Source organism: Ochotona curzoniae, unplaced genomic scaffold (assembly GCF_017591425.1).
Source record: "Ochotona curzoniae isolate NIBS_2020 unplaced genomic scaffold, NIBS_Ocur_1.0 scaffold_3223, whole genome shotgun sequence".
NCBI lineage: Eukaryota > Metazoa > Chordata > Mammalia > Lagomorpha > Ochotonidae > Ochotona > Ochotona curzoniae.
The window spans coordinates 2,097,682-2,119,644 of NW_024467108.1; the positions used below are offsets into that span (position 1 = coordinate 2,097,682).

General features: G+C 47.3%; 2 protein-coding genes across 5 annotated transcripts in view; both read left to right on the top strand.

The window, feature by feature from the left end:
- NUP98 (nucleoporin 98 and 96 precursor) overlaps positions 1–13,733 on the top strand; it is a 92,376-nt gene extending 78,643 nt beyond the window's left edge. For all 4 annotated transcript variants that reach the window (XM_040964361.1, XM_040964364.1, XM_040964362.1 and 1 more), the window contains 7 exons: positions 1,748–1,891; positions 5,374–5,519; positions 6,704–6,925; positions 8,596–8,837; positions 9,264–9,418; positions 12,497–12,608; positions 12,735–13,733. In XM_040964361.1, coding sequence (XP_040820295.1) covers positions 1,748–1,891; positions 5,374–5,519; positions 6,704–6,925; positions 8,596–8,837; positions 9,264–9,418; positions 12,497–12,608; positions 12,735–12,952 — 1,239 coding nt within the window. In that variant the 3' untranslated portion in view covers positions 12,953–13,733. The remainder of the gene's footprint in view (positions 1–1,747; positions 1,892–5,373; positions 5,520–6,703; positions 6,926–8,595; positions 8,838–9,263; positions 9,419–12,496; positions 12,609–12,734) is intronic.
- Positions 13,734–17,795: 4,062 nt separating this feature from the next.
- CHRNA10 (cholinergic receptor nicotinic alpha 10 subunit) lies at positions 17,796–21,912 on the top strand. Its single transcript, XM_040964304.1, has 5 exons — positions 17,796–18,136; positions 19,415–19,560; positions 19,928–20,082; positions 20,341–20,873; positions 21,369–21,912. The coding sequence occupies exons 1-5, from the start codon at positions 18,070–18,072 to the stop codon at positions 21,824–21,826; spliced, it is 1,359 nt and encodes a 452-aa protein (XP_040820238.1). The 5' UTR covers positions 17,796–18,069; the 3' UTR covers positions 21,827–21,912.
- The last annotated feature ends 51 nt before the right edge of the window (positions 21,913–21,963 follow it).

Here is a 21,963-nt window from a genome sequence, read left to right on the forward strand (position 1 = left end):
CTCAAAGTGTTTGAGCTTGAGGCAAAAAGCTATCTTTGTAAATAACAAAATAAAAGTATATCAGGGAAATCTTTTTTATTATAAATATTGTCTTTTTTTTTTTTTTTTAAGATTTATTTGTTGGAAAGTCAGATATACAGACAGAAAGACAGAGGAAGATCTTCCGTCCTATGATTCACTCCCCAACTGAGTGCAACACCCAGTGCCAGGATCCAGGAACTTCTTCCGGGTCTCCCACAAGGGTGCAGGGTCCCAAAGCATTGGGTCATCCTCAACTGCTTTCCCAGGCCACAAGCAGGGAGCTGGATGGGAAGTGGAGCTGCCGGGATTAGAACCGGTGGCCATGTGGGATCCTGGCGCGTTCAAGGCGAGGACTTTAGCTGCTAGGCCACAGTGCCAGACCCTGCTATAAATATTTTTAATGGTAGTCATCTATTGCTTTGAATATCTAGTGCTGCAGAAACTAAAACTTTCAAATTCACCATTTTTAACATTATAGTGATAGTTTACATGATTGCTCTATTAATGTGTAATCATTTTTTATTAGCAACCTTCAAGGGAAGCCTTGAAATACATGCATATGAGAGATATAAAACTGCATGTGTGGACCAGTACAATAACATAGTGGTTAAAGTCATCGCCTTGCACACACTGCGATCCCATATGGGCGCCGGTTCGAATCCTGGCAGCCCTGCTTCCCATCAGGCTGCCTGCACGTGGCCTGGGAAAGTAGTGGAGGATGGCCGAAAGCCTTGGGTTCCTTTGCCGGTGTGGCCATGCACACATGTGGGAGACCCACAAGAAGCTTCCTGGCTCCTGGTTTAGGATCAGCTCGCTCTGGCCATTGCAGACGCTTGGAGCATAAACCAGCAGACAGATGATCTTTCTGTCTCCTCTTCTGTAAATCTTTCTGGTAAAAATAACTAAATACTGGGCCTGGCTCAATAACCTAGTTACTAAATACTTGCCTGGCATCCACCGGATCCCGTAGGGGCACCAGTTTGTATGCTGGCTGCTCCACTTTTCATCCATCTGGCTGCTAGTGGCCTAGGAGAGCAGTAGAGGATGACCCAAGGCCTTGAAAGCCTGGGAGACCCAGAAGCAACTCCTGGTTTAGGACCAGCTTAGCTCCGGCTTTGGGGCCACTTGGAGAGTGAACAAGCAGAAAGAAATTCTCTCTTTTCTCTGTAAATCTGTCTTTCCAATAAAAATAAGTCTTAATTTTAAAAAAAATGTAGCTGCAGGCATTGTGATAGAATAGGTGAAGCCTACCCCCTTGGAGTGCCTGTTTGTTGTACAAACGCCTGGATTGAGTTCCACCTCTGCTTCCATTGGTTCATTCCCCATATGGTTACAATGATCGACATTTAATTTTGTTTTTATTTGACAGGCAGAAAAATCCTTCTTACATTTGCTGCTTCAGAGTTGATTTAATCCATTTATCTGTTGCTACCTACTTCTGATTATCTTCTAAAACCCAATTTCTAGGCATAAAATCCACAATCAGAATTTATGTTCATCATTAACTTGTAGAAGCTAACACCTATGTACAATAAGAAGACTTCAATTTTAAACAGCACTCGTCTCAAAACACTGATTGGATTACCAGAGGCTGTATTTTTTATGTTTGGATAATTAATGCTGACATTTCAATTAATATTAGTTGAATAAGTAAGTAATTTATGTACATAGGCAATCACAAGGTACATTTTAATAGCTATGGTATCTGTGGTTTTTGTGTAATCAGGTGTGGCAGCTCTCAGAACAGAAACAAATCAATGTGTGCTCCCAACTGGATTGGAAACGCTCCCTAGCCGTGCATCTGTGGTATTTGCTTCCACCAACAGCCTCCATTTCCAGGGCTCTTGGCATGTACGAAGAAGCATTTCAGGTATGTGTGTCCAGTAGAGCCAAGCAAGAATTCCATTGAACATTCTGTGTTTGCAGACAAAACAGTTTATAATTTATAATACCTTTGACTAATGGCTTTTTTTCTTCAGAGTACCTTAACATTGAAATGAACCTGGAACTGTGATAGAAACTTGACCCTTTAGCCCTGTTTCTATATAAAATTTCCCTTGTATTTCACCCGGTGTCTACTTTCATTTTGTGTAAGTTCACTGAGTTCACTTTGACTGTTGCTGCTCCCCTGCCTGTACACGAGAGGGTTTTTATTCCTTTCTGATGTGGTTTTATTATTTTTTTAATTCTCTGATATACAGCCTGACCTCCCGTTTACTTTAGACTCAGATTAGCAGGTCTGAAGTTTGCTTTTAAATATTTAGCCTATTTCATATTCCTTGTCACTGAAAGGGTTAAAAGGATATTTGTACATGATTTCTTTGTTATTGTTATTTTATGAGAGGCAGGGAGATGCAGGGTCTGTCACCTGTTGTTCATTTCCAGAATGTCCACAGTGGCTGGGACTGGGCGGGGCTTGCGCCAGGAGTCAGGAGCTCAGCTGGGATCTCCTAAGTGGGTGGCAGAGACTCAAACTCTTGTTCCACTGCCTCCCATGATCTGCAGTGGCAGCAAGCTGGAATCAAGCTGAGAACACTTATTGAGACAGACACTTTCAGTGTGAGGTGTAAGCATCTTAAGCATTGATCTAGCTCCCTGCATTCATTTCTGATTCCACTGAAAGAGAGAAATAGAAATATAATCTATCTTTTTGTTTACTTCCTGCTTACCTCAAACAGGACTGAGCCATTTTGAAAGCAGGGGCTTTACAAGTCCATTGACAGCCTTATGGAGGTGATGGGAGCCTAAATATGACTGACTCCCTTCCTGGATGTGTGTTAGCAGCAAACTGTGATCAGAAATGAAGCCAGCACTGTAACCCAGGCAATCTGAAAAGGGTGTGGGTGCCCTTTTTTTAAAGAAATTTGTTCCTTTTTTTTTTTTTTTTAAGATTTATTAATTTTTATTTGAAAGCCAGATATACAGAGAGGAAGATCCTCCATGCATTGATTCACTCCCCAGGCAGCCGCATCAGTTAGAGCTGCACTCATCTGAAGCCAGGAGCCCGGATCTTGGAGCCTCTTCCAGTCTCCCACGCAGGTGCAGGGTCCCAAGGCTTTGGGCTGTCCTTGACTGCTTTCCCAGGCCACAAGCAGGGAGCTGAATTGGAAGTGGAGCTGCTGAGACTAGAACCGGTGCCCATATGAGATCCCGATGTGTGCAAGACGAAGACTTGAGCTGATAGGCTCATCATGCCGGGCCACTTGTTAGCATCTTAATTGCTGCACCAAATGACCTCTCTTGCTATTATTTTTAGGCCTATGATTTCTTCATTAGCTCTATCCACAATTTTTGTAGTAGTAAGTTGGGGAGTGGGAGGGATGCAGGTATTTGGCCTTGTGTTTAAAAATGCTGTTCGGACCACCTACATATTGTATCACTGTGCCTGAATTTGAGCTCTGCCTCCCCTCTGATTCCAGTTTCCAGATAATGTTTACCTGAGGAGGCAGTAGTGATGAATGAAGTAGCTGGGTTGCTGCTATCTGTTTGTGAGACTCGTATTGCATTCCCAGCTATTGACTTTGACTATTGTACTGTTGTGGCCATTTGTGGAGTAAACCAGCAAACAAGAGAGTATCTTTAAAAGGATTGTGGCAGGGCCTGGCACCTTGGCCTAGTACCTAAAATCCTCACCTTGAATGCACTGGGATCCCATATGAGCGCCAGTTCTAATCCTGGCAGCCCCGCTTCCCATCTGGCTCCCTGCTTGTGGCCTGGGAAAGCAGTCAAGGATGGCCCAAAGCCTTGGAACCCGCTTGGGAGACCCAGAAGTTGTTCCTGGCTCCTGGCTTCAGGTTGACTCATTTCCAGCTGCTGCAGCCACTTGGGGAGTGAACCAACAGACAAAAGATCTCCTCTCTGTATGTCTGCCTTTCTAATAAAAATAAATAAAATCTTTTTTTAAAAATGAAATAAAAAAGAGTAAGTCATCAACAAAACATGGTGTAAAATCCTCAAATTAGGAGTAGGCATTAGTCACAGCTGTTAACATAGCACTTGTAAAATGCCCTCATTGTGTATTAGAGCGCTTGGGTTGGAATCCCTCACACCACCCTAGACTCCAGTTTCCTATTAAGCATACTTTTTCAAGGCCGCAAATTATGTGTCTCAGGCACTAGTGCTCCCGACACCAATCTGGGGGATTCAGGTTGAGTTCCCCACCCCAGCCTTTTTGGTTGCTTGAATTGTAAACCATTATATGTTAGATGAATCTGCCTTTCAGATAAATGAAGTGGATTTTGTTTTTGGAAAGATATTTACAGAGAAAAATCCTCCATCTGCTGATTGACTCCTCAAGTAGTTACAGTGGCCAGAGCTGAGCCAATCCAAAGCCAGGCCCAGATAAAGTAAAGTGTTTTTATAATGCTTAAAAAGGGCCTGCTTTATGGCACAGTTGGTCCACCCTTTGACACTGACATTCCATGTTACATTGCTGGTTTAAGTCCAGTCCAGCTTCCTGCTAATTTGGCTGAGAAAGCAATAAGTGATAGCCCTGCCTCCTATGAGAGACTCAGTGACTGGCTCCTGATCAAGCACATATTCCACCTTTCACATAAATCTGTTTGTTTTGGTTTGGTTCTTGTTTTGTTGTAGAAAGTGGGAGAGACAGAGATATTCTGTCCATTGGTTCACAATCCAAGTGGGCCATACAGGCCAGAGCTGGGCCACTCAGAAGCAAAAGTCAGGAGGACAGAGACCAAGATAACAAAGAGAACTTTTCATCAGCTAATCCACTCCAAACACCAGGTAGTCCAGGCTGAAGCCAGGAGCAGGAAGCTCCCGCAGGGTCTCCCACAGGGATGGCCAGGTTAACTGGGTCATCCCAGACACTTCAACAGGGAGTTGGATTGACAGTGGAGGAGCCTAGACTGAAACCAGTGTTCCCATATAGAATGCCAGCCTGTGCTGGCCTACAATGCTAGCATCTATTACATCTTTGTTTCCTTTTTAAATATTTGAAAGACACATTTTTAAGAGAGACAGCCAGAAAAAGGTCTTTCATCTGCTGGTTCACTCCCCAAAACCTCCTGATGCTAAGAGCTTAGCCAATCCATCGCTGGGAATCAGGAGCCTTTTCCAGATCTCCCACGTGGGTTGCAGGGGCCCAAAAACTTGAGCCACTTTCTGTTGCTTTCCCAGGCCATAAGCAAGGAGTTGGAATCAGAAGTTGAGTAGCCAGGACACGAACCACCAGCCTTATGGATGCTGGCACCACAGATGGCAGATTAGTGTGCTGTGCCACTGCACCTGCCCCTATCACAGTGTTCTTAATGCAGATACCTAAGTAATTAAGATGTAGCATCTAGTGAAATAGGTTATCTACTGACGCATTGATTTGATTCTTTTCTTCAGAATACTTCCGAGGGTGACGGATATGCCTGCTGCCCACTTCCCTCCTACCTGGAGGGCTCTGGCTGTGTGGTAGAGGAGGAGGAGCGCGACTCACACAGACCACTTCAAGATGTCTGCTTTCACCTTCTAAAGCTGTATAGTGACAGGTAAACTAAAGCCATGCCGTGTTGTCACGTGGGAGGTGTTTGAGCTGCCAGGGAGTCCCGTTCCTGATCCTTTTCATTTTAGAAACTGCTGAATTACTGTGGGTCTTATAGGAGTTGAGTAGAAGGAGCATGAGACTAGAATTAGAAAAGTCTAAAAAAACTCACTGAAACTTAATATTATTGGCTTGTAGCAAAGGATGTGCTTTTATAACTTTTGTTAGAAACGTCACAGTGTAGCTACAGTGAACAACCAAGATAATATTGCTATTCTCCTCCTTCACAGAAATCTCTTACTGTGTTGTGCAATCAATCCCCACCCCTTGGCTTCTTATTACTGTAGATACGTTTTCACTGTTCTAGCTTTATGTTTTAAAGATTTATTTTATAGTTATTAGAAAGCAAGATATATAGAGAGGAAGATTTTACATCTGCTGATTCATTCCCCAAGTGACCACAGTGGCCAGAACTGAGCCGGTCTGAAGCCAGGAGTGATTTTTTGTTTGTTTGTTTGTTTTGGTTTAATATTATTTTGATCATATTTACATAGTTGATTAGGGCACAAAGGGTTAAGGGCTTCAGGAAAGTGGGTAAGATCATTGCTTCCACATTCTCTCTTTTTTTTCCTGTATCTAGGATAAAGGGGGAGAAAAAGGGAGACACCCCACCCAATCTCCCACCCAACCCAGGGTCCCCAACCTGGGGCATTCTCCGAGGGCACTGCTCAAGTGGTTTTGATAGCTCAGCAGTTCTGAATTGCTGCCAATCTAATGATTCCAAGCATGATAAAATCTCCAGAATCCACTGGCTGACATAGTCCATCTTAGAGTCTCTGCCCAGATTTTCATTGCCAACACATGGCGGGGGCATTGATTGATTTGTTCTTTGCTCCGTCCTCTTGTGGTCCTCTGCAGGTTCCAATGCACTGCCATATGCTTCATGTGCATCTTGAAACCAGGAATTTCTTTGGGATCTCTTACATGGGTGACAGCCCAGATACTGAAGCTATCTCATCTATCTTCCACTGCTTTCCCAGGCCTGTTAGCAGAGTTGGATTGGAAATAGAGCAGTCAGGACTCAAATCAGTACCTAAATGGGATGCTGGTATTGCACACCACGGCTTATACTGTTTTGTCTCAGCACTACTACCTGGTTATATTAACTCTTAACACATTTCTCTTTTGCAGGCATTATGACCTCAACCAGCTATTGGAGCCTCGAAGCATAACAGCCGATCCTTTGGACTACCGCCTAAGCTGGCATCTGTGGGAGGTGCTGCGGGCACTTAATTATACCCATCTCTCCAAGCAGTGTGAGGGTGTGCTACAGGTCAGTTATGCAGGCCAACTGGAAAGCGAAGGGCTCTGGGAGTGGGCCATCTTTGTCCTCCTGCACATTGAGAACTCAAGGTAAGAATTTGCTGGCCCCACTGCATATGTCTAGCACTGTAGGCAAAGATCAAAAGGTCTTTTTGGATTTAGTTCAGCAGTAATTGCTTAGAATGTGTGTTAAATTGAACCGTATATTAAACATCAAGAAAGTTAAACTCTTAACCTATATCATCTGTATGCATGCAAACCAATTAAAAGTGAAACTATTCATTACAAAGGTGAAAGGATAAAGATTCTGGACCCATGTGGGCCAGTGGTAGGAATGAAATTGATGGGGGAGTGGTGAGAGAGAAGTGTCTGAGGTGGGAGGGATAAGAGCGGAGAAGGTACACCAGCTCCTTGTTCTCAGACTGCATTTGAGTCAGGAGATGGAGATGGTCTTTTGTTTTTATTTTTAAAGTGAGGCTAAAATTTATCACAAGGCATCTCAGTGGTCTCACAAAGGAAAAGAGATCTTTGTGAACTTCCAGGATGAGGGAAAGTCTTTCTAGAGAAAATGTTGTATAAAATTGGAATAAGGAATAATAAAGTGGAAATGAAATACATTCTTTACTGGGGCAACATAGTATTACATGATCTCTGGCTATCTCTTGCCACCCACCATCACTGTGCTCACCAACTCACCTTTGTGCTCAGGTGTATAAAAGACAAATGGTGTTTCTAGTATGGTTGGATAAGATAAAGTAGAGGGTTTTGGGTTTTGTTCATGATAGTCATGATTATGCTACAGTGAATAAGGAAGATAAACATAATCTCTTACAATCTCTTGTTGTGGATAAGCAATCCAGTACACAGAGATTAACTTGCAGAAGGATATACCACTAGTAAATGGCAGAATGACTTTTCCAACTTATTAAAAGTTTCTGCTCTTAATTAGTGCTGCGTTGCTGTAATGGTATAGGATCAGATCTGCTTCGGTTCTGCATCCACCATGTGTTTTTATGCATGACCTGTTGGCTCCTTCTGTCGGCAGGTTATATAGTTAAAGGAGTAGAAGGTATAAAAAAGCAGAAAGCCTCTGGCACAGCCTTCCCTTTAAACATATTTTATTTGCTCTTTCCACTTAGAGGAAGTGAAATAACTCCAGAATGTTGCTTTAAGTTTATTAAAACATACCAATGGAAGATTTTTCATGGTAAAAGTGCTGGCTGGTAGGATGATGATGTTTCAGAGATGGATATGGGGAAGTAGATCCTGTTTCCTGAAAAGGAATATTAAAAAGGAGACAGTTTTGATGGAATTGAGAGTATTTGAACAGCATTGGATTTCCAAAAAGAGACTAAGGTGTGGGAGATAATTTTATTATGAAATTAAAATTAGTAGTCCTTTTGGCCCAGACCAGGGCCTTCATCTAGAGGTGAAGAGACTGAAATAGGAATGCCTATGGTTTGAGAAAAGAAACAAAATCTTGGTAGAGTCCTTCACTTTAGAAGCTGCTTTGTTAACATGAACAAGCCTGAGGGAGAAGGGGAAGCTCCTCAGTGCTGACAGGGAAGGTACCAAATAGAATACAAGGAAGCGATCCCAACTGAGCAAAGCCTTTGTTAGGAAGTGGTCAACCTTCCAGTGATCCACTAGGGATCAAAACCTGCAGTTGGAGAGACTGGCCCAGGTACCAGGCTAAATCATCTAGGCAGCCTTCTGCATGATTCAGAACAGAGCTATTTCAAACTTCCTTCTTCCTGTAGCATGCGCGAGAAGGCTGTCCGAGAGCTGCTCACCCGGCATTGCCAACTGGTGGAAACGCCTGAATCTTGGGCTAAGGAGTCTTTCCTTACCCAGAAGCTTTGTGTGCCTGCTGAGTGGATTCATGAGGCCAAAGCAGTGAGAGCGCACATGGAATCTGACAAGCACTTGGAGGCCCTCTACTTATTTAAAGCTGGTCACTGGAACCGTTGCCACAAAATTGTCGTCAGACACTTAGCTTCTGGTGAGTGCTGCGGCTGCCATCAGGGTGAGCACCCCACATTGTTCCAGTGTCTGAATACCCATGATGAGTCAAGCCTGGGTAACATGCGGTACAGACACAGCAGCCTGAATCAAACCATAGAATTTTGATTCCACAGATCAAATCTGAAGAGGCCTGCCCAGAATGGGGAACAGAATGATTAAGTTACTACTTTCTAGAAACATACTTGATGTACACTGGTTTTACAACACTACCAAAAATAATCTGCTTGGGACCTGAAGCTAGAAATTCATCACATATTCCTTTGCAGAATTTCAGAATATCTGAATTCTCAAGTTTTGCCCAGCATTATATCTTCATTGCTATCTTATATTTCTGTCACTTTTTCTGAACTTTTGGGAACTGTGCATTTATACAGACATGTTGCTCAATATTTTGGTTTTTCAGATGCTATCATTAATGAAAACTATGACTACCTGAAGGGGTTCTTGGAAGATCTGGCACCTCCAGAACGCAGCAGCCTAATTCAGGACTGGGAAACATCCGGGCTTGTTTACTTGGATTATATTCAGGTCATTGAAATGCTCCACCGTATACAGCAGGTACCTGACTTCCTTGGATGTCTAGTTTGTCCTTTTTTCAGACCCTTTATGCTTCAGAAATGTTAAAACATCTTGTATATACTTGAAATTTGATTGGTAGACAAAACACTGTCCTTAAAGATAGGATGAGGATAATTTATTGACAGCTAATGTGTGTGGTAGGCATTCCTGACCCTTGCAGTCTTCCCTTTTCCAGACCTACTTTGAATTAGAAACTCAGAGATGAGAGAAAAAAGTAATATCAGATCAAGATGGATTCATACAGTGTTTCACATTTTTTTATTGCAAAGCCAAATATTCAGAGAGGAGAAGACAGAGAAGATCTTCATCTGCTGGTTCACTCCCCAAACTGCCACAGTGGCCAGAGCTGAGCTGATCCGAAGCCAGGAGCCTCTTCTGGGTCTCCCACACGGGTGCTGGGTCCCAAGGCTTTGGGCCGTCCTCACCTGCTTTCCCAGGCCACATGCAGGGAGCTGGATGGGAAGTGGGGCTGTGGGAATTAAAACTGGTGCCCTTAGGGGAATCCCAGCACATGCAAGGCAAGGACTTTAGCCACTAGGTTATTGCAGTGGGCACAAAGTATAGGTTTTTAAGTCTTCATAAAGATATCTTGTGTCAGTCTTGGCTGTTTGCTTATAACACGGAGAGCAATTTTGGGGTCAGCTCCATAACTTACACTTCAGTCCTCCACCTTCAAACACCAGCATCCTATATACCAGCTGTTGTTTTCTTCTTCGTCATCGTCTTCTTATTTTTTAAGGTTAATTTGTTTTTGTTGGAAAGGTAGCCACAGAGAGAAAGGTCTTACATCTCCTGCTTCACTCCTCATATGGCCGCAACAGCCAGGCCTAACCCAATCCAAAACCAAACACCACGAGCTTCTTCCAGGTATCTCACGTGGGCCAGATGATCTTGGACCATTCTCTACTGCTTTCCCAGGTCACAGACAGGGAGCTGGATGGGAAATGGAGCAGCTGGGACACAAACCAGCACATATTTAAGATCCCTGCACCTGCGGAGAGAGGATTAGCCAATTGAGCCATTGCCAAGTGCTGCTCCACTTTCAGTCGGGCTCCTTGCGTTTGATCTGGGAAAGCAGCTAAAGGTGGCTCAAGAGCCAAGAAGTCAATTCTACAGGTGCCCTACATGGCTGGCAGGAATCCCAAGTTCTTAAGCCATCACCTGCGGCATCCAAGGTGTACATTAACAGGAAACTAAATTTGGAAACGGAGTTGGAACTTAAACTCAGGCATTCCAGTATAGGATGTAGGTATAAGTTTAACAATGAAATACTGCTGTGTTCATTTGATAACTCCCATATTCACTAGCTATGTACTCTGTTTGCCTTTCAACTAGAAAAGGTAAATAGCTAAAACATAGGATTTGTAAACAGTTATAAAATACAGTAAATACAGTAAGTATCTGGCAGTTTTTACAAAGATGAAGCAATAATCATGAAGAGGTTAATATTTATTTAGTTGTTTTGAAAATCATGCTGACAGATTTTCCATCTGCTGGTTCACTCTCCAAATTTGGCCACAGGTGGGTGAGGGTAAATCCAGGAGCTTCCTCTAGGTCTCTCATATGGATGTCAGGGTCCCATACATTGGGCCATCAGCAATGACCTGGATCCGAAGTAGAGCACCATGACCAACCAGTGCTAATGGGGTGCTGACTGTCGCAGGTGGCAGCTTTTCCCAATACATCACAACACTGGCCCACAAAACGTGTTTAATACGCTTCCTCACATATACTAAATGCTTTATAAACATTGTCATCTGCCGGTATCTTATGGGTTCCGGTTCCTGTCCCAGCTGCTCCACTTGTCATCCAGCTCCCTGCTTGTGATCTGGGAAAACAGTTGAGAACAGCCCATAGCCTGCATCCACGTGAGAGACCCAGAAGAAGCTTCTGCCTCCTCGCTTTAGATCAGCACAGCTCCAGCTGTTGTGGCCACCTGGGCAGTGAACCATCACTCAGAAGATCTTTCTCTGTCTCTTCTTCTCGGTTGACTTCCCAATAAAAATAAATCTTTAGGACCTGGTGTGGTGGCCTAGTGGCTAAAGTCCTCACCTTGAACACCCCAGGATCCCATATGGGCTCCAGTTCTAATCCCGCCAGCCCCACTTCCAATCCAGCTCCCTGCTTGTGACCTGGCCTGGGAAAGCAGTCGAGGATGGCCCAAAGCCTTGGGACCCTGCACCCATGTGGGAGACCTGGAAGAAGTTCCTGGATCCTGGCTTTAGATCAGTGCAGTACTGGCCATTGCGGTCACTTGGGGAGTGAATCATCAGGCAGAAGATCTTCCTCTCTGTCTCTCTTCCTCTCGGTGTATATCTGACTTTGCAATAAAAATAAATAAATCTTGAAAAGAAAATATTATATGCCGAGTAGCATAGTGGGTTCAGCCACTGCCTACAATACTATACCATATTAGAGCACTGGTTTTTCCCTACTTTTCCCCTTCTCATGCAGCTCCCTGCTGGTAACCTGGGAAATGGCCTAAATATGTGGATCCCTTCCATTTTTGTGATAGTCACAGATGTGTTCCTAGTTTGAGGTTTCAGCCTGGACTAGCCCAAACTATTTTGGCTATTTGCATAATCAGCAAGTGGAAGATTAGTGCGTGTGCTCTCTCTCACCCTTCCCCTCCACTGTTTCTCTACCTTGCAAATAAAACTAAAATAACTTTTTAAAAAACTTACATCACATAGAATTGAGAAGATTCTATGTTTTAAAAAGGACTGTGAACTTGGATGCAGGAAATTTAAATTCTAGTTTGGGCTATACCACATATGACCTGTGTGCTTTTAAGAAGTCGTACCGTCTCTCTTAGCTCAAATTTATTTAGATGTTCATGAATGATCTAGAGACCGAGTCCAAGTTTCTACCCCATTACATTGCTCCTGTCAGTTCCTGCTGAGTGCCTGGCCCTCAGCAGCCAGGCTATGTGGTGGAAGCATAGCCCTGCCAAGAAGCTTTCTACTCCTCACCCCCCAGTTGCCCCGGGGTTTTCTATGCAGGGTCTGTGGATTGGGATGGAATAATGAAAACATTGTGTTCTCTACATCCTTGTAGGTGGATTTCTCGGGTTATGAGCTGGAACAATTACACACCAAAGTGACTTCGCTCTGCAACCGGATAGAGCAAATCCAGTGTTACAATGCCAAGGATCGCCTTGCTCAGTCAGGTAAGCCTCTAACCTCCCTGCTTCCTGCCCACTTCCTGTCCTGAGGACGCCTACAGCCCACCACCTCCTGCACCCACCTTTCCCCAACACCCCAACCTCAGTGCACACTCCACGTTTTCTCTTCAGATATGGCCAAATGTGTCGCCAACTTATTGCGGGTGGTACTGAGCTTGCAGCATGCCCCTGATGCCACTTCCGACTCAACGCCAGACCCTCAGCGAGTTCCTTTGCGTCTTTTGGCTCCCCACATCGGCCGCCTGCCCATGCCTGAGGACTATGCCTTGGAGGAACTGCGCAGCCTCACACAGTCCTATCTGCGAGAACTGACTGTTGGGAGCCAGTGAGACCTGGGATCCTCCCACGGCCCTCATGGGGTCATTCAGGCTCACCAGACGTCCCCAACACTGTTCTGATGGGCAACATTTGCCATTCTCCAGGGTGACTGCAGAACCGCCCTCCCTCCTTGCTGCCCCATGGCAGCATTCTTCAGTTTTTCAGGGCTTTTCTTAATACCGAACGTACATAAGGGCTTCTGGAACCCAGAAAAAGGAGGCAAGCCTCCTTTTACCATTCTTTAAGACCATACAACTGGTTTTTCTTTTTGAAAATGGTCAATAAAGCTCCTCTGGCAGAATCCCTCCCAAAAACAAACACGGAATCGTTTTCCACCTCTAGCATTCTGAATTGTGATTCTCCATGCTGACCTGCCACCTGCTCCTGCCCCAACCTATTTATACCAGAACTCTTCACAAGTGACAAGCAATGAGACAGCTGTGTTGATCCGGACTACCCTTCCTCGATAGGGGAACTATCCACAATGAATCTGTCTCAGATAGATGGGTCAGTTAACACTGCCATTTAGGATCAAGAAGGTTGAACAGAGGAAACAAGGGTCTCTTCAACACTTACACAGTAGAAGTGACTGCCCACCATGGATAGATGATCTTTGAGGCTTGTTTTGTTCTTGCCTCGGATGTCCATGAACACCGTACTTTGCCTACAGCCGTGAGCAAAAGTCCTTGTTCACATTGCACATGTCAGTGAGAAGCTTTCAGAACTCGGTTTGGACCCTTGGCGTCAGTCATCTTGGTGGGACTCCTGTCTGGATTCGCCTGAAGATAAAACGTGGCAGGTTGAGTTAACCCTCTCTGGCCTTCCCATTCTAGACCTAAAGCATTTCCCACCTTCCATCTACTTTCCTAGAAAAAGAAACCATCAGTGAGGCTGGCATAGAGCTGGGCTTTAGAGGCAGGCAGAAGACCTTGGCTACACTGTTCCCAGCTGTGAAGAGCCCCAGGGAGGGGCCTGAAACAGCTGCTGTGGGGGCTGTTGCACACGGTATGGCTACCCCTGGGTCTTTATGCATGAAGATTATGTAAAGGTTTTTATTAAAATATATATATATATAAATAAATTATCTAGATTATTTTCTTCTTTTTCTGAAGCTACTTTCTTAATAAAATGAAATGTTTATAGCACTGCTGGTATTGGCTTTCATTTTGTGTTTTTGAGTGTTCCTACCCTCAGGATCTTGATGGTGGCCTTGTTTGCTTAGCTTGTTTTATCCATTGATAAGCAGCATTAGATTGGTGCTAAATTGAGGTAGACTGCCTCAAAGACTAGATTTCTAAAATGAAGGAGTTGATGATGGGTTAAACTCACTGCTATCTATATATGTAAGCATATGGATTGCCAAAGGTTCAAATTTCCCAATAGAAGAAGTTTATTATCCAAAGCCTCCTTGTACTTCTGTTGGTGGTTTTTATTTATTTATTTTTTTAATCTTAGCTATTTTATTGGGAAAGTCTGAGTTAACAGAGAGAGAGACACAGAGATCCTCCATCTGCCAGTTTACTCTCCAAATCACCAGGACAGCCCGAGGTGGGCTGGTCCAAAGCTGGGAACCAGGAACTTCCTTTGGGTCTCCCACAGTGGATGCGGGGACCCAAGGTCTGGGACCTTTCTCTGCTACTTCCCCCAGGCCATAAATGGAGCTGGATCAGAAAGTGGAGCAATTAGGAGACAAACCAGTACCCATATGGGATGCTGGTGCTACAGACAAGGTTAGCCTGTTAGGTCATGGTTCTAGCTTTATTTTTAAAATAAAAATATTTTTAGTCACATTTTTAAATGTGAATTCCTTTGTGTAAAGGAAGGATCCCCAGTCTGCTTCACATAGACTGTTTCTTGAGAAAAATCAAATAAGCAAACATGAGAACCATTTCGATCTTATTTTGGTTTTTCAAATTGAAGATGTGATCACATGCCCAGTGGGGATGAAGCCTAAGACTTTTGGAACATTAGGAATTTAGATGAGAACATGTAAGTCTTCCCTGTGGCTGGAGCTTCTATTATCCTCAGGCCCTATAAGATAAAGGTTCCTAGGCTGGCGAGCTCCCCTCCCCCCGCCCCCCCATTGCTGACTCATTATTTGAACTGGAATGACTGCATCAAAGGGCATTGCTGGGTTTCTAATGAATTCCCAGCCTGCTTCCCTTGCGAGAAGTGTTTTTCTCAGGGCGTGCTATGAAAATGGTTTGTGTGGAGCCATGTGGTTCCTGATTCAAGTCCCAGCTCCTTGCTGATGTTCCTGGAAGCCAGCAAAGATGGCCCAAGGTTTTGGGTCCTGTGCACTGTGTGGGAGACCTTGAAGCTCCTGGCTTCTCAACAGCCCAGCTCTGGCCATCATGACCTTTTGGAAGATCCTCTATGTCTTTAATTCTGCCTCTCAATAAATTGGGGAGGGCAGAGTTAGCATTTAGCAGTGCTGACATGTGTGAATATGGGCAGTATTTTCTCTTAGGGCACACAAGTCTTGGAGTAGATGCGTAGTGCGTTGCTTGCAACACCCACATCCCATAGCAGTGCCTGGATTTGAGCTCTCCCATTCCCAGCTCCCTGCCACTCATGGATATATAAATTTGAGTTTCGGGTTTTTGTCTTCAATCTGGCCCAACTCTGGCTGCTCCACTTTGCTGCTAATGCCCCTGGGCAGGCAGAGAGAATGGCTCCTGCCACCCAGATGGCCTGGATGGAGTTTCTGGCTTCTCTGCCAATCTGGTCCATATTCAATCGTTGCAGCCATTTGGGAAAGTACCAGTGGGTGGCAAATCTCTGACTCTGGCTTTTATTTGTACTCTCTCCCCCATACTTCCTTTCTGTTGCTATGTCTTTCAGATAATTTTTTTTTAATGTAGGAAAACCATTCTTCGTAAAACAGTTATTTGAGAGGGAGACAATTCCCATTTGCAGCAAAGCCTTGAGCCATCCTCCACTGCTTTCCCAAATCACAGCAGGGAGCTGGATAGAAAGTGGAGAAGCTGGGACATCAGCCAGCACCCATATGGGATCCCAACAGATGCAAGGCAAGGATTTATCCACTGGGCCATCACACTGGGCCCAACATGGTGCATCTTAACTGGCATTTTATCACTATGCCAGATACCTGCCGTTGGCTCTATTTGTACATTTCTACTAACTTTAATAAAACCACCACACAATCATAATATGATACAGTTCCATCACATAAAGCAACAATTCTTAACTCTATAGTTGCAAACCCCTCCTTATTCCATGAACTATCTTTTCTCTGCTCATACTGTTTTTCCAGCATTTAACGTAGCTATACAATTATAGAATGTTTTTCTATGACTGATTTCTTAGCATGTGATATTTCAAGGTTTGTCCGTGTGATACTGTGTATTAATACTGTGCTCCTTTTTATGACCAAGCAACTTTCCATTTTACAGATTGTACATTCATCAGTTGAAGAAAATTTGTATTGCTTGTATTGTTTCCACTTTGTAACCGCTGGTGTGACCACTCATGTACCAGTTTTTCTGTATATGTATGTTCCCATTGTCTTGAACATATACCTCAAAGTGGAATGGCTGGGATATATGATTATGGGTTGGGCTGTAGGTATTTAGAAGGTCATTGCTGGAAACCAGTGTGATGGGATGATCAGTAGAGCTACTGCCTGTGGTGCTGGCGTACCATCTGGGCATTGCTTCAAGTCCCACCTGCTCCACTCCAGATTTGGCTGCCTGCCAGTGTGATTTTGACTCAAGTAGTTTGGTATCTGCCTCCCACATATGAGACCCAAATGAGAGTTTCAGCCCTTGCTAGTAACAGACATTTAGGAAGTGAACTGGCAGACTGAAGATCTCTGCCTTTCAAATAAAGTGAAATAATACATATTTAGGGGCCAGGATGGTGTGATGGCTCAATGGCTAAATCCTGGCCTTGCATGTGCCAGGATCCCATAGGGGCACCAGTTTATGTCCTGGCTGCTCCACTTGCCATTCAGCTCCCCACGTGTGGCCTCAGAAAAGCAGCAGAAGACAGCCTGACACCTTGAAACCCTGCGCCCTTGTAAAACACCCACATGCCTCATGATTTTTTTTTTTTTTTTGGTGGATTACATGACCAAAGGGTTAGTCCACTTAAATGTAACCACTTCCAGAGTAAGCAATACCGATCCCACTGTCTGGATTCAGACAACTGAAACCCAGAGAGTTACAGTAGTTTGCTTAGGTCCAACAGCTCAGAAAACGGCTGAGACTGTATAAAGTCTCTTTCCTATTACCCTGTATTGCTCTCGGTGGTTGGCACAATGAGAAAACGGCCTCACTGTAAAACCTGCAGACTCAGGCTCAGTGTCGCCACTAGGTGGAGAGAAGAGCCTGCTTGACACAGACCCGCACTGGAGGGAACTACCAGACTCCAGAGGGAGCCTCCAGAACCAAGGCCATAGCAGCAGAACTGAGAGGACACTCAGTGTGCAGGATCTGGCCCTCCTACCCCAAGGCCTCTGTCAAACACAGGTTCGGAGTCCTGCAGCTCTGTTCTCCCAGAGCCCCTAGTAGCAGCCGAAGCAGACCTGCTGTTACAGAATCTGTTGTGTTACAGGATTTAAATAATTCAGGCTCGGTAGCCTGAGCTGGCCGTTTCAGTTGCTCCGTTGCCATGGGCACAGGAGTCCACGCTGTCGGCCCATGCAAAGGGGAATGGGGAGGGATCCCGGCCCCTTGGAGATTCCCTGCCCTCTGCACAGCCGCCCCAGGTTCACCTACGAGCCAGGTTTGAGAAAGGAGCAAGAAAGTGAAGGCAGACCTGATAGAGAAGCAAGAGGAGAGTGGAAAAAGAGGTGGGCAGAGAGGAAGGTGAGAGTCAGGGATGTAGAGAGCAAGACAGAACAAAAAAGGGAAGGAAGTCGTGACAGTAATGGGATGGGGCAGAGGACAAGGACTAGATACTGAACTCCAAGGTCAGTGACAGAGGGAAGTCAGCCAGAGGGGGGCCACAGGGCTCCCCAGTGGGTGGCTGGGTCCATGAAGATGTTGCATATTTGAATTACAGATCCTGTGCAAGCCATCACTGCCAACTGGGCCTCCTATCACTCTAGGCCCAGCCAGGAGGCCTCCCAACACCCGGAGACCTGTCCACCACTTGCCGTGACATGGCCATGGGGCCTGGGCGCCACCACCACAGCCTAGCACTCCTGCTCCTGCTGCTCCTCCCTACAGGTAGGATGGTCACTAGCAGCCCTGGCCTGGCTTGCTGTCGCCTGCTGTCGCCTGCTGTCTCTGGCCTCCCCACATCTCTACTTTTAGTTCCTGTATTGAGAACAAACTCCTGTCTGCAGGGTGTGGGTGAATGGAGTGCTCCAAAAGGGGAAAGGAGACTTGAATGCTGGAATGAGACCTGTTGAGGGGACAGCATCCAGAGAAAGGGCTGGAAAAGCCAGAGGGGCCTTGAGTGCCAGGCCCAGGTTTTTTCTTGCAGCGGCCAATGGAGACAGCATTATTGACCTGGTCAGATGTGTATGCATGAAGGTTTAATCTTGGGAAGCACGGCGAGTGGTAGGAGGGGGTGAGCTGAGACGGGAGCTGTGAGGAGGCTGTTGCTGCTGTAGTGCAAACAAGAGAAGCAGTCTGAGCCATGAGGGAAAGAGCACAACACAACAAGAGGTGCTTAGTTGGGGCTGGAGTTGTGGTGCTGTGGGTTAGGCTACTGCCTGCTACTGTCAGCAGCATATGGCTCAAGAGAGACCCAGGTGAACATCGGGGCGCCTGGCTGTGGTGTAGCCATTTGGGCAGTGAACCAAGGCTGGACAACTCTGTCTCTCTCCCACTTTCTCTCCCTCCCTCCCTCTGTCCATCACTGCCTTTCAAATAAACTTGGAATTAGTAAATGAACATTTTAAAGAGAAGCAGGAGGGAACAGTATAATGTGCCTGTAAGAACTTGAGTGCACTGTGGTGTATGTATACAAGCCTGAAGCTCCAGGCAGGTTGGGGCCAAAGGGGAAGGAGAGCCAAGGAAAGGATTTGAGGAGCAGTATTGAAGAGCACAGGAGGTGTGGTCTTCAGGACCACACAGGAAACTCTGTGATGAAAGCCTTGCATGGAGGGAAGGTATTTTCCCAAGAAAGGACAGTCGCATGGTCCCAGAAGCTTTGAAGAAAGCAACTGATGTTGCAAATGGAGAACTGGAGCAGGCTGGAGAGATCTGAGTGGGCCAGGCAGTAAGGTTCAGCAGGCCCAGCAGGGGGAAGGGTTGTAATAGAGGAGGCAGAATCCTAGAGATGTACGGGAAGTAGCCAGCCAGCCTTGCTGTAGAACACAGTGCCAGTTCACTCTGACCTTGACCTCCAGGGTAGGGGGACAGACCCCGGGAGCACCATCCAGAAGGCTGTGCAACAGTGCAGCAGATAACAGGGCCCCTCCCTGTGAGGGTGGGAGGCCTGAGCAGACGCCTCTAGAGGGAGTCACAGGTGGACACGTCCTCTTGCTCACCCTCTAGCGTGCCTGGGAGCTGCGGGCAGGCTGGCTCACAAGCTGTTCCAGGACCTCTTTGCCAACTACACAAGTGCCTTGAGACCCGTGGCAGACACAGACCAGACTCTGAACGTGACTCTTGAGGTGACACTGTCACAGATCATCGACATGGTATGCTGTGGCGGTCACGCGGTTGTGGAGTGTCAGGGAATCCCTCTCTGCTTTTAAATACAATATTTTCTTAATTAAATAAACAGCAGCGCCAGCTATTAACTGCTGGATGCCCAAGCTATTGCACACTTGCACTGAGTCCCTGCAAAGTGGGGATTATCTATCACCCCTTGTATCTTCTGAAAAAAAAACAAACAGGCCAAGAGAAAGAAAAATCCACCAGTCACTTGGCATGGTCAGGCCTGGGTGGGCAAGTCTGGTCTGTAGGTACTGAACAGTCCTATGGGTGAGTGTGCGCAGATGCGAGGTTGGGGGGAGAGGGAGGTAAATGTGCCCCTCTCTGTGCCCACTCCCTGCCCCTCACCAGGACGAGCGGAACCAGGTGCTGACCCTGTACCTATGGATCCGGCAGGAGTGGACAGACGCCTACCTACGCTGGGACCCAGATGCCTACGGTGGCCTGGACACCATCCGCATCCCCAGCAGTCTCGTGTGGCGCCCGGACATCGTGCTCTATAACAAGTACAGCCAGTCTGGGCCCCTCCCCTCGGCCGTGCTAGAGTTGCCCTTTTATTCGCCAAGTGGGCCTGACGCCCACCCCTGGAACCCTTGCATGCGGCCCTTCCTGGTTTTCCAGGGCAGAGCGCCCCAACTCGGTCGGGCACACCCCTTCCTCCCTGACCATGCCAACCCTCTCAGCCACTTGGAGTGACTTCCGGGGACGCGTCTCTGGCGTTGGGGATGGAGGACCACTACGGTGACCACCCCGCCTGCCCACAGGGCAGACGCGCAGCAGCCGGTGTCAGCTAGCACCAACGTGGTGCTGCGGCACGACGGCGCCGTGCGCTGGGACGCGCCGGCCATCACGCGCAGCTCGTGCCGTGTGGACGTGGCCGCCTTCCCGTTCGACGCGCAGCGCTGCGGCCTGACGTTCGGCTCGTGGACGCACGGCGGCCACCAGCTGGACGTGCGGCCGCGCGGAGCCGCCGCCAGCCTGGCTGACTTCGTGGAGAACGTCGAGTGGCGCGTGCTGGGCATGCCGGCGCGGCGGCGCGTGCTCACCTACGGATGCTGCTCCGAGCCCTACCCGGACGTGACCTTCACGCTGCTGCTGCGCCGCCGGGCCGCCGCCTACGTGTGCAACCTGCTGCTGCCCTGCGTGCTCATTTCCCTGCTGGCGCCGCTCGCCTTCCACCTGCCGGCAGACTCGGGCGAGAAGGTGTCCCTGGGTGTCACGGTGCTGCTGGCACTCACCGTCTTTCAGCTCATCCTAGCCGAGAGTATGCCCCCGGCTGAGAGTGTGCCGCTCATCGGTAAGTGCCCTGAAGGGCAAAGGGAGTGGAGGTGGGGGGCAGGAGCAGAAAGGACCCCTTTCAGCAACAACACCCCTCCCAACCCAGTGCAAAAGGTACAGAGTGCTGCCCCCACGCCGGGCCAGCTCCTGTGCACTGTTTATTAGCTCGGCTAGGCTCAGCCTGCTGCACAAACCACTGCACTGCCCCGGCCCCGGGTAAACACTACCAAAATCTGTGGAGTAGTCGATGGTCTTGTTTATGCCAGTTGTGAGGAAACGGGCAGGGTAAGGGTTGCAGAGTGAGACTCTGGTGGGCTGGGTGCTAATGCAGCCTCCAGCAGCGACAGACAGGCAGTTCCTGAGACTGCACCTGTAAGAAATTGGAATGCAGAGACCTTGGCTCTTCCCACCTGCTGGCTTCATGCTCCTGTTTATGCAAAGAGAGGCAGATGGGCAGCCTGGGTTCGCTCCGCAGGGTGTTGTTCTGAGCACCCTCAGGCTCTGTCTCCTGCAGGCAAGTACTACATGGCCACTATGACCATGGTCACCTTCTCCACGGCGCTCACCATCCTCATCATGAACCTGCATTACTGCGGGCCCAGTGCCCGCCCAGTGCCAGCCTGGGCACGAGTCCTCCTCCTAGGACATCTGGCACGAGGCCTATGTGTGCGGGAACGAGGGGAGCCCTGTGGGAAATCCAGAACACCAGAGTCACCCCCGAGTCCCCGGCCACCCGAAAGAGAGGCCGGCCCCCCAGCAGGCCCTTGCCGGGAGCCACTGTGTCTGTGCCGCCAGGAAGCCCTGCTGAACCATGTGTCCACAATTGCCAGCACATTCCGCAGTCATCGGGCTGCCCAGCGGCGCCGCGAAGACTGGAAGCGTCTGGCCCGCGTGATGGACCGCTTCTTTCTGGGCATCTTCTTCTGCATGGCCTTGGTCATGAGCCTCTTGGTGCTGGTGCAGGCCCTGTGAAGGCTAGGGGATGGGGCTCGCCAGGGACAGGGCCTGCCTGCAACTGCAGCCCCTCCAGACAGTGTGGAGGCAGCTGGGTGGCAGGTGGCAACGGGTCCCTGAAGGCCAGCAGCCTCTCCCTGCTGCTCCTGTGGATC

Excerpts from the sequence above, each read along its gene's own strand:
- CHRNA10 (XM_040964304.1), top strand. The coding sequence starts at position 18,070 with ATGGCCATGGGGCCTGGGCGCCACCACCACAGCCTAGCACTCCTGCTC. Across the intron at positions 20,083-20,340 it reads GACATCGTGCTCTATAACAA|GGCAGACGCGCAGCAGCCGG; the intron begins GTACAGCCAGTC and ends GCCTGCCCACAG. Across the intron at positions 20,874-21,368 it reads TGAGAGTGTGCCGCTCATCG|GCAAGTACTACATGGCCACT; the intron begins GTAAGTGCCCTG and ends TGTCTCCTGCAG.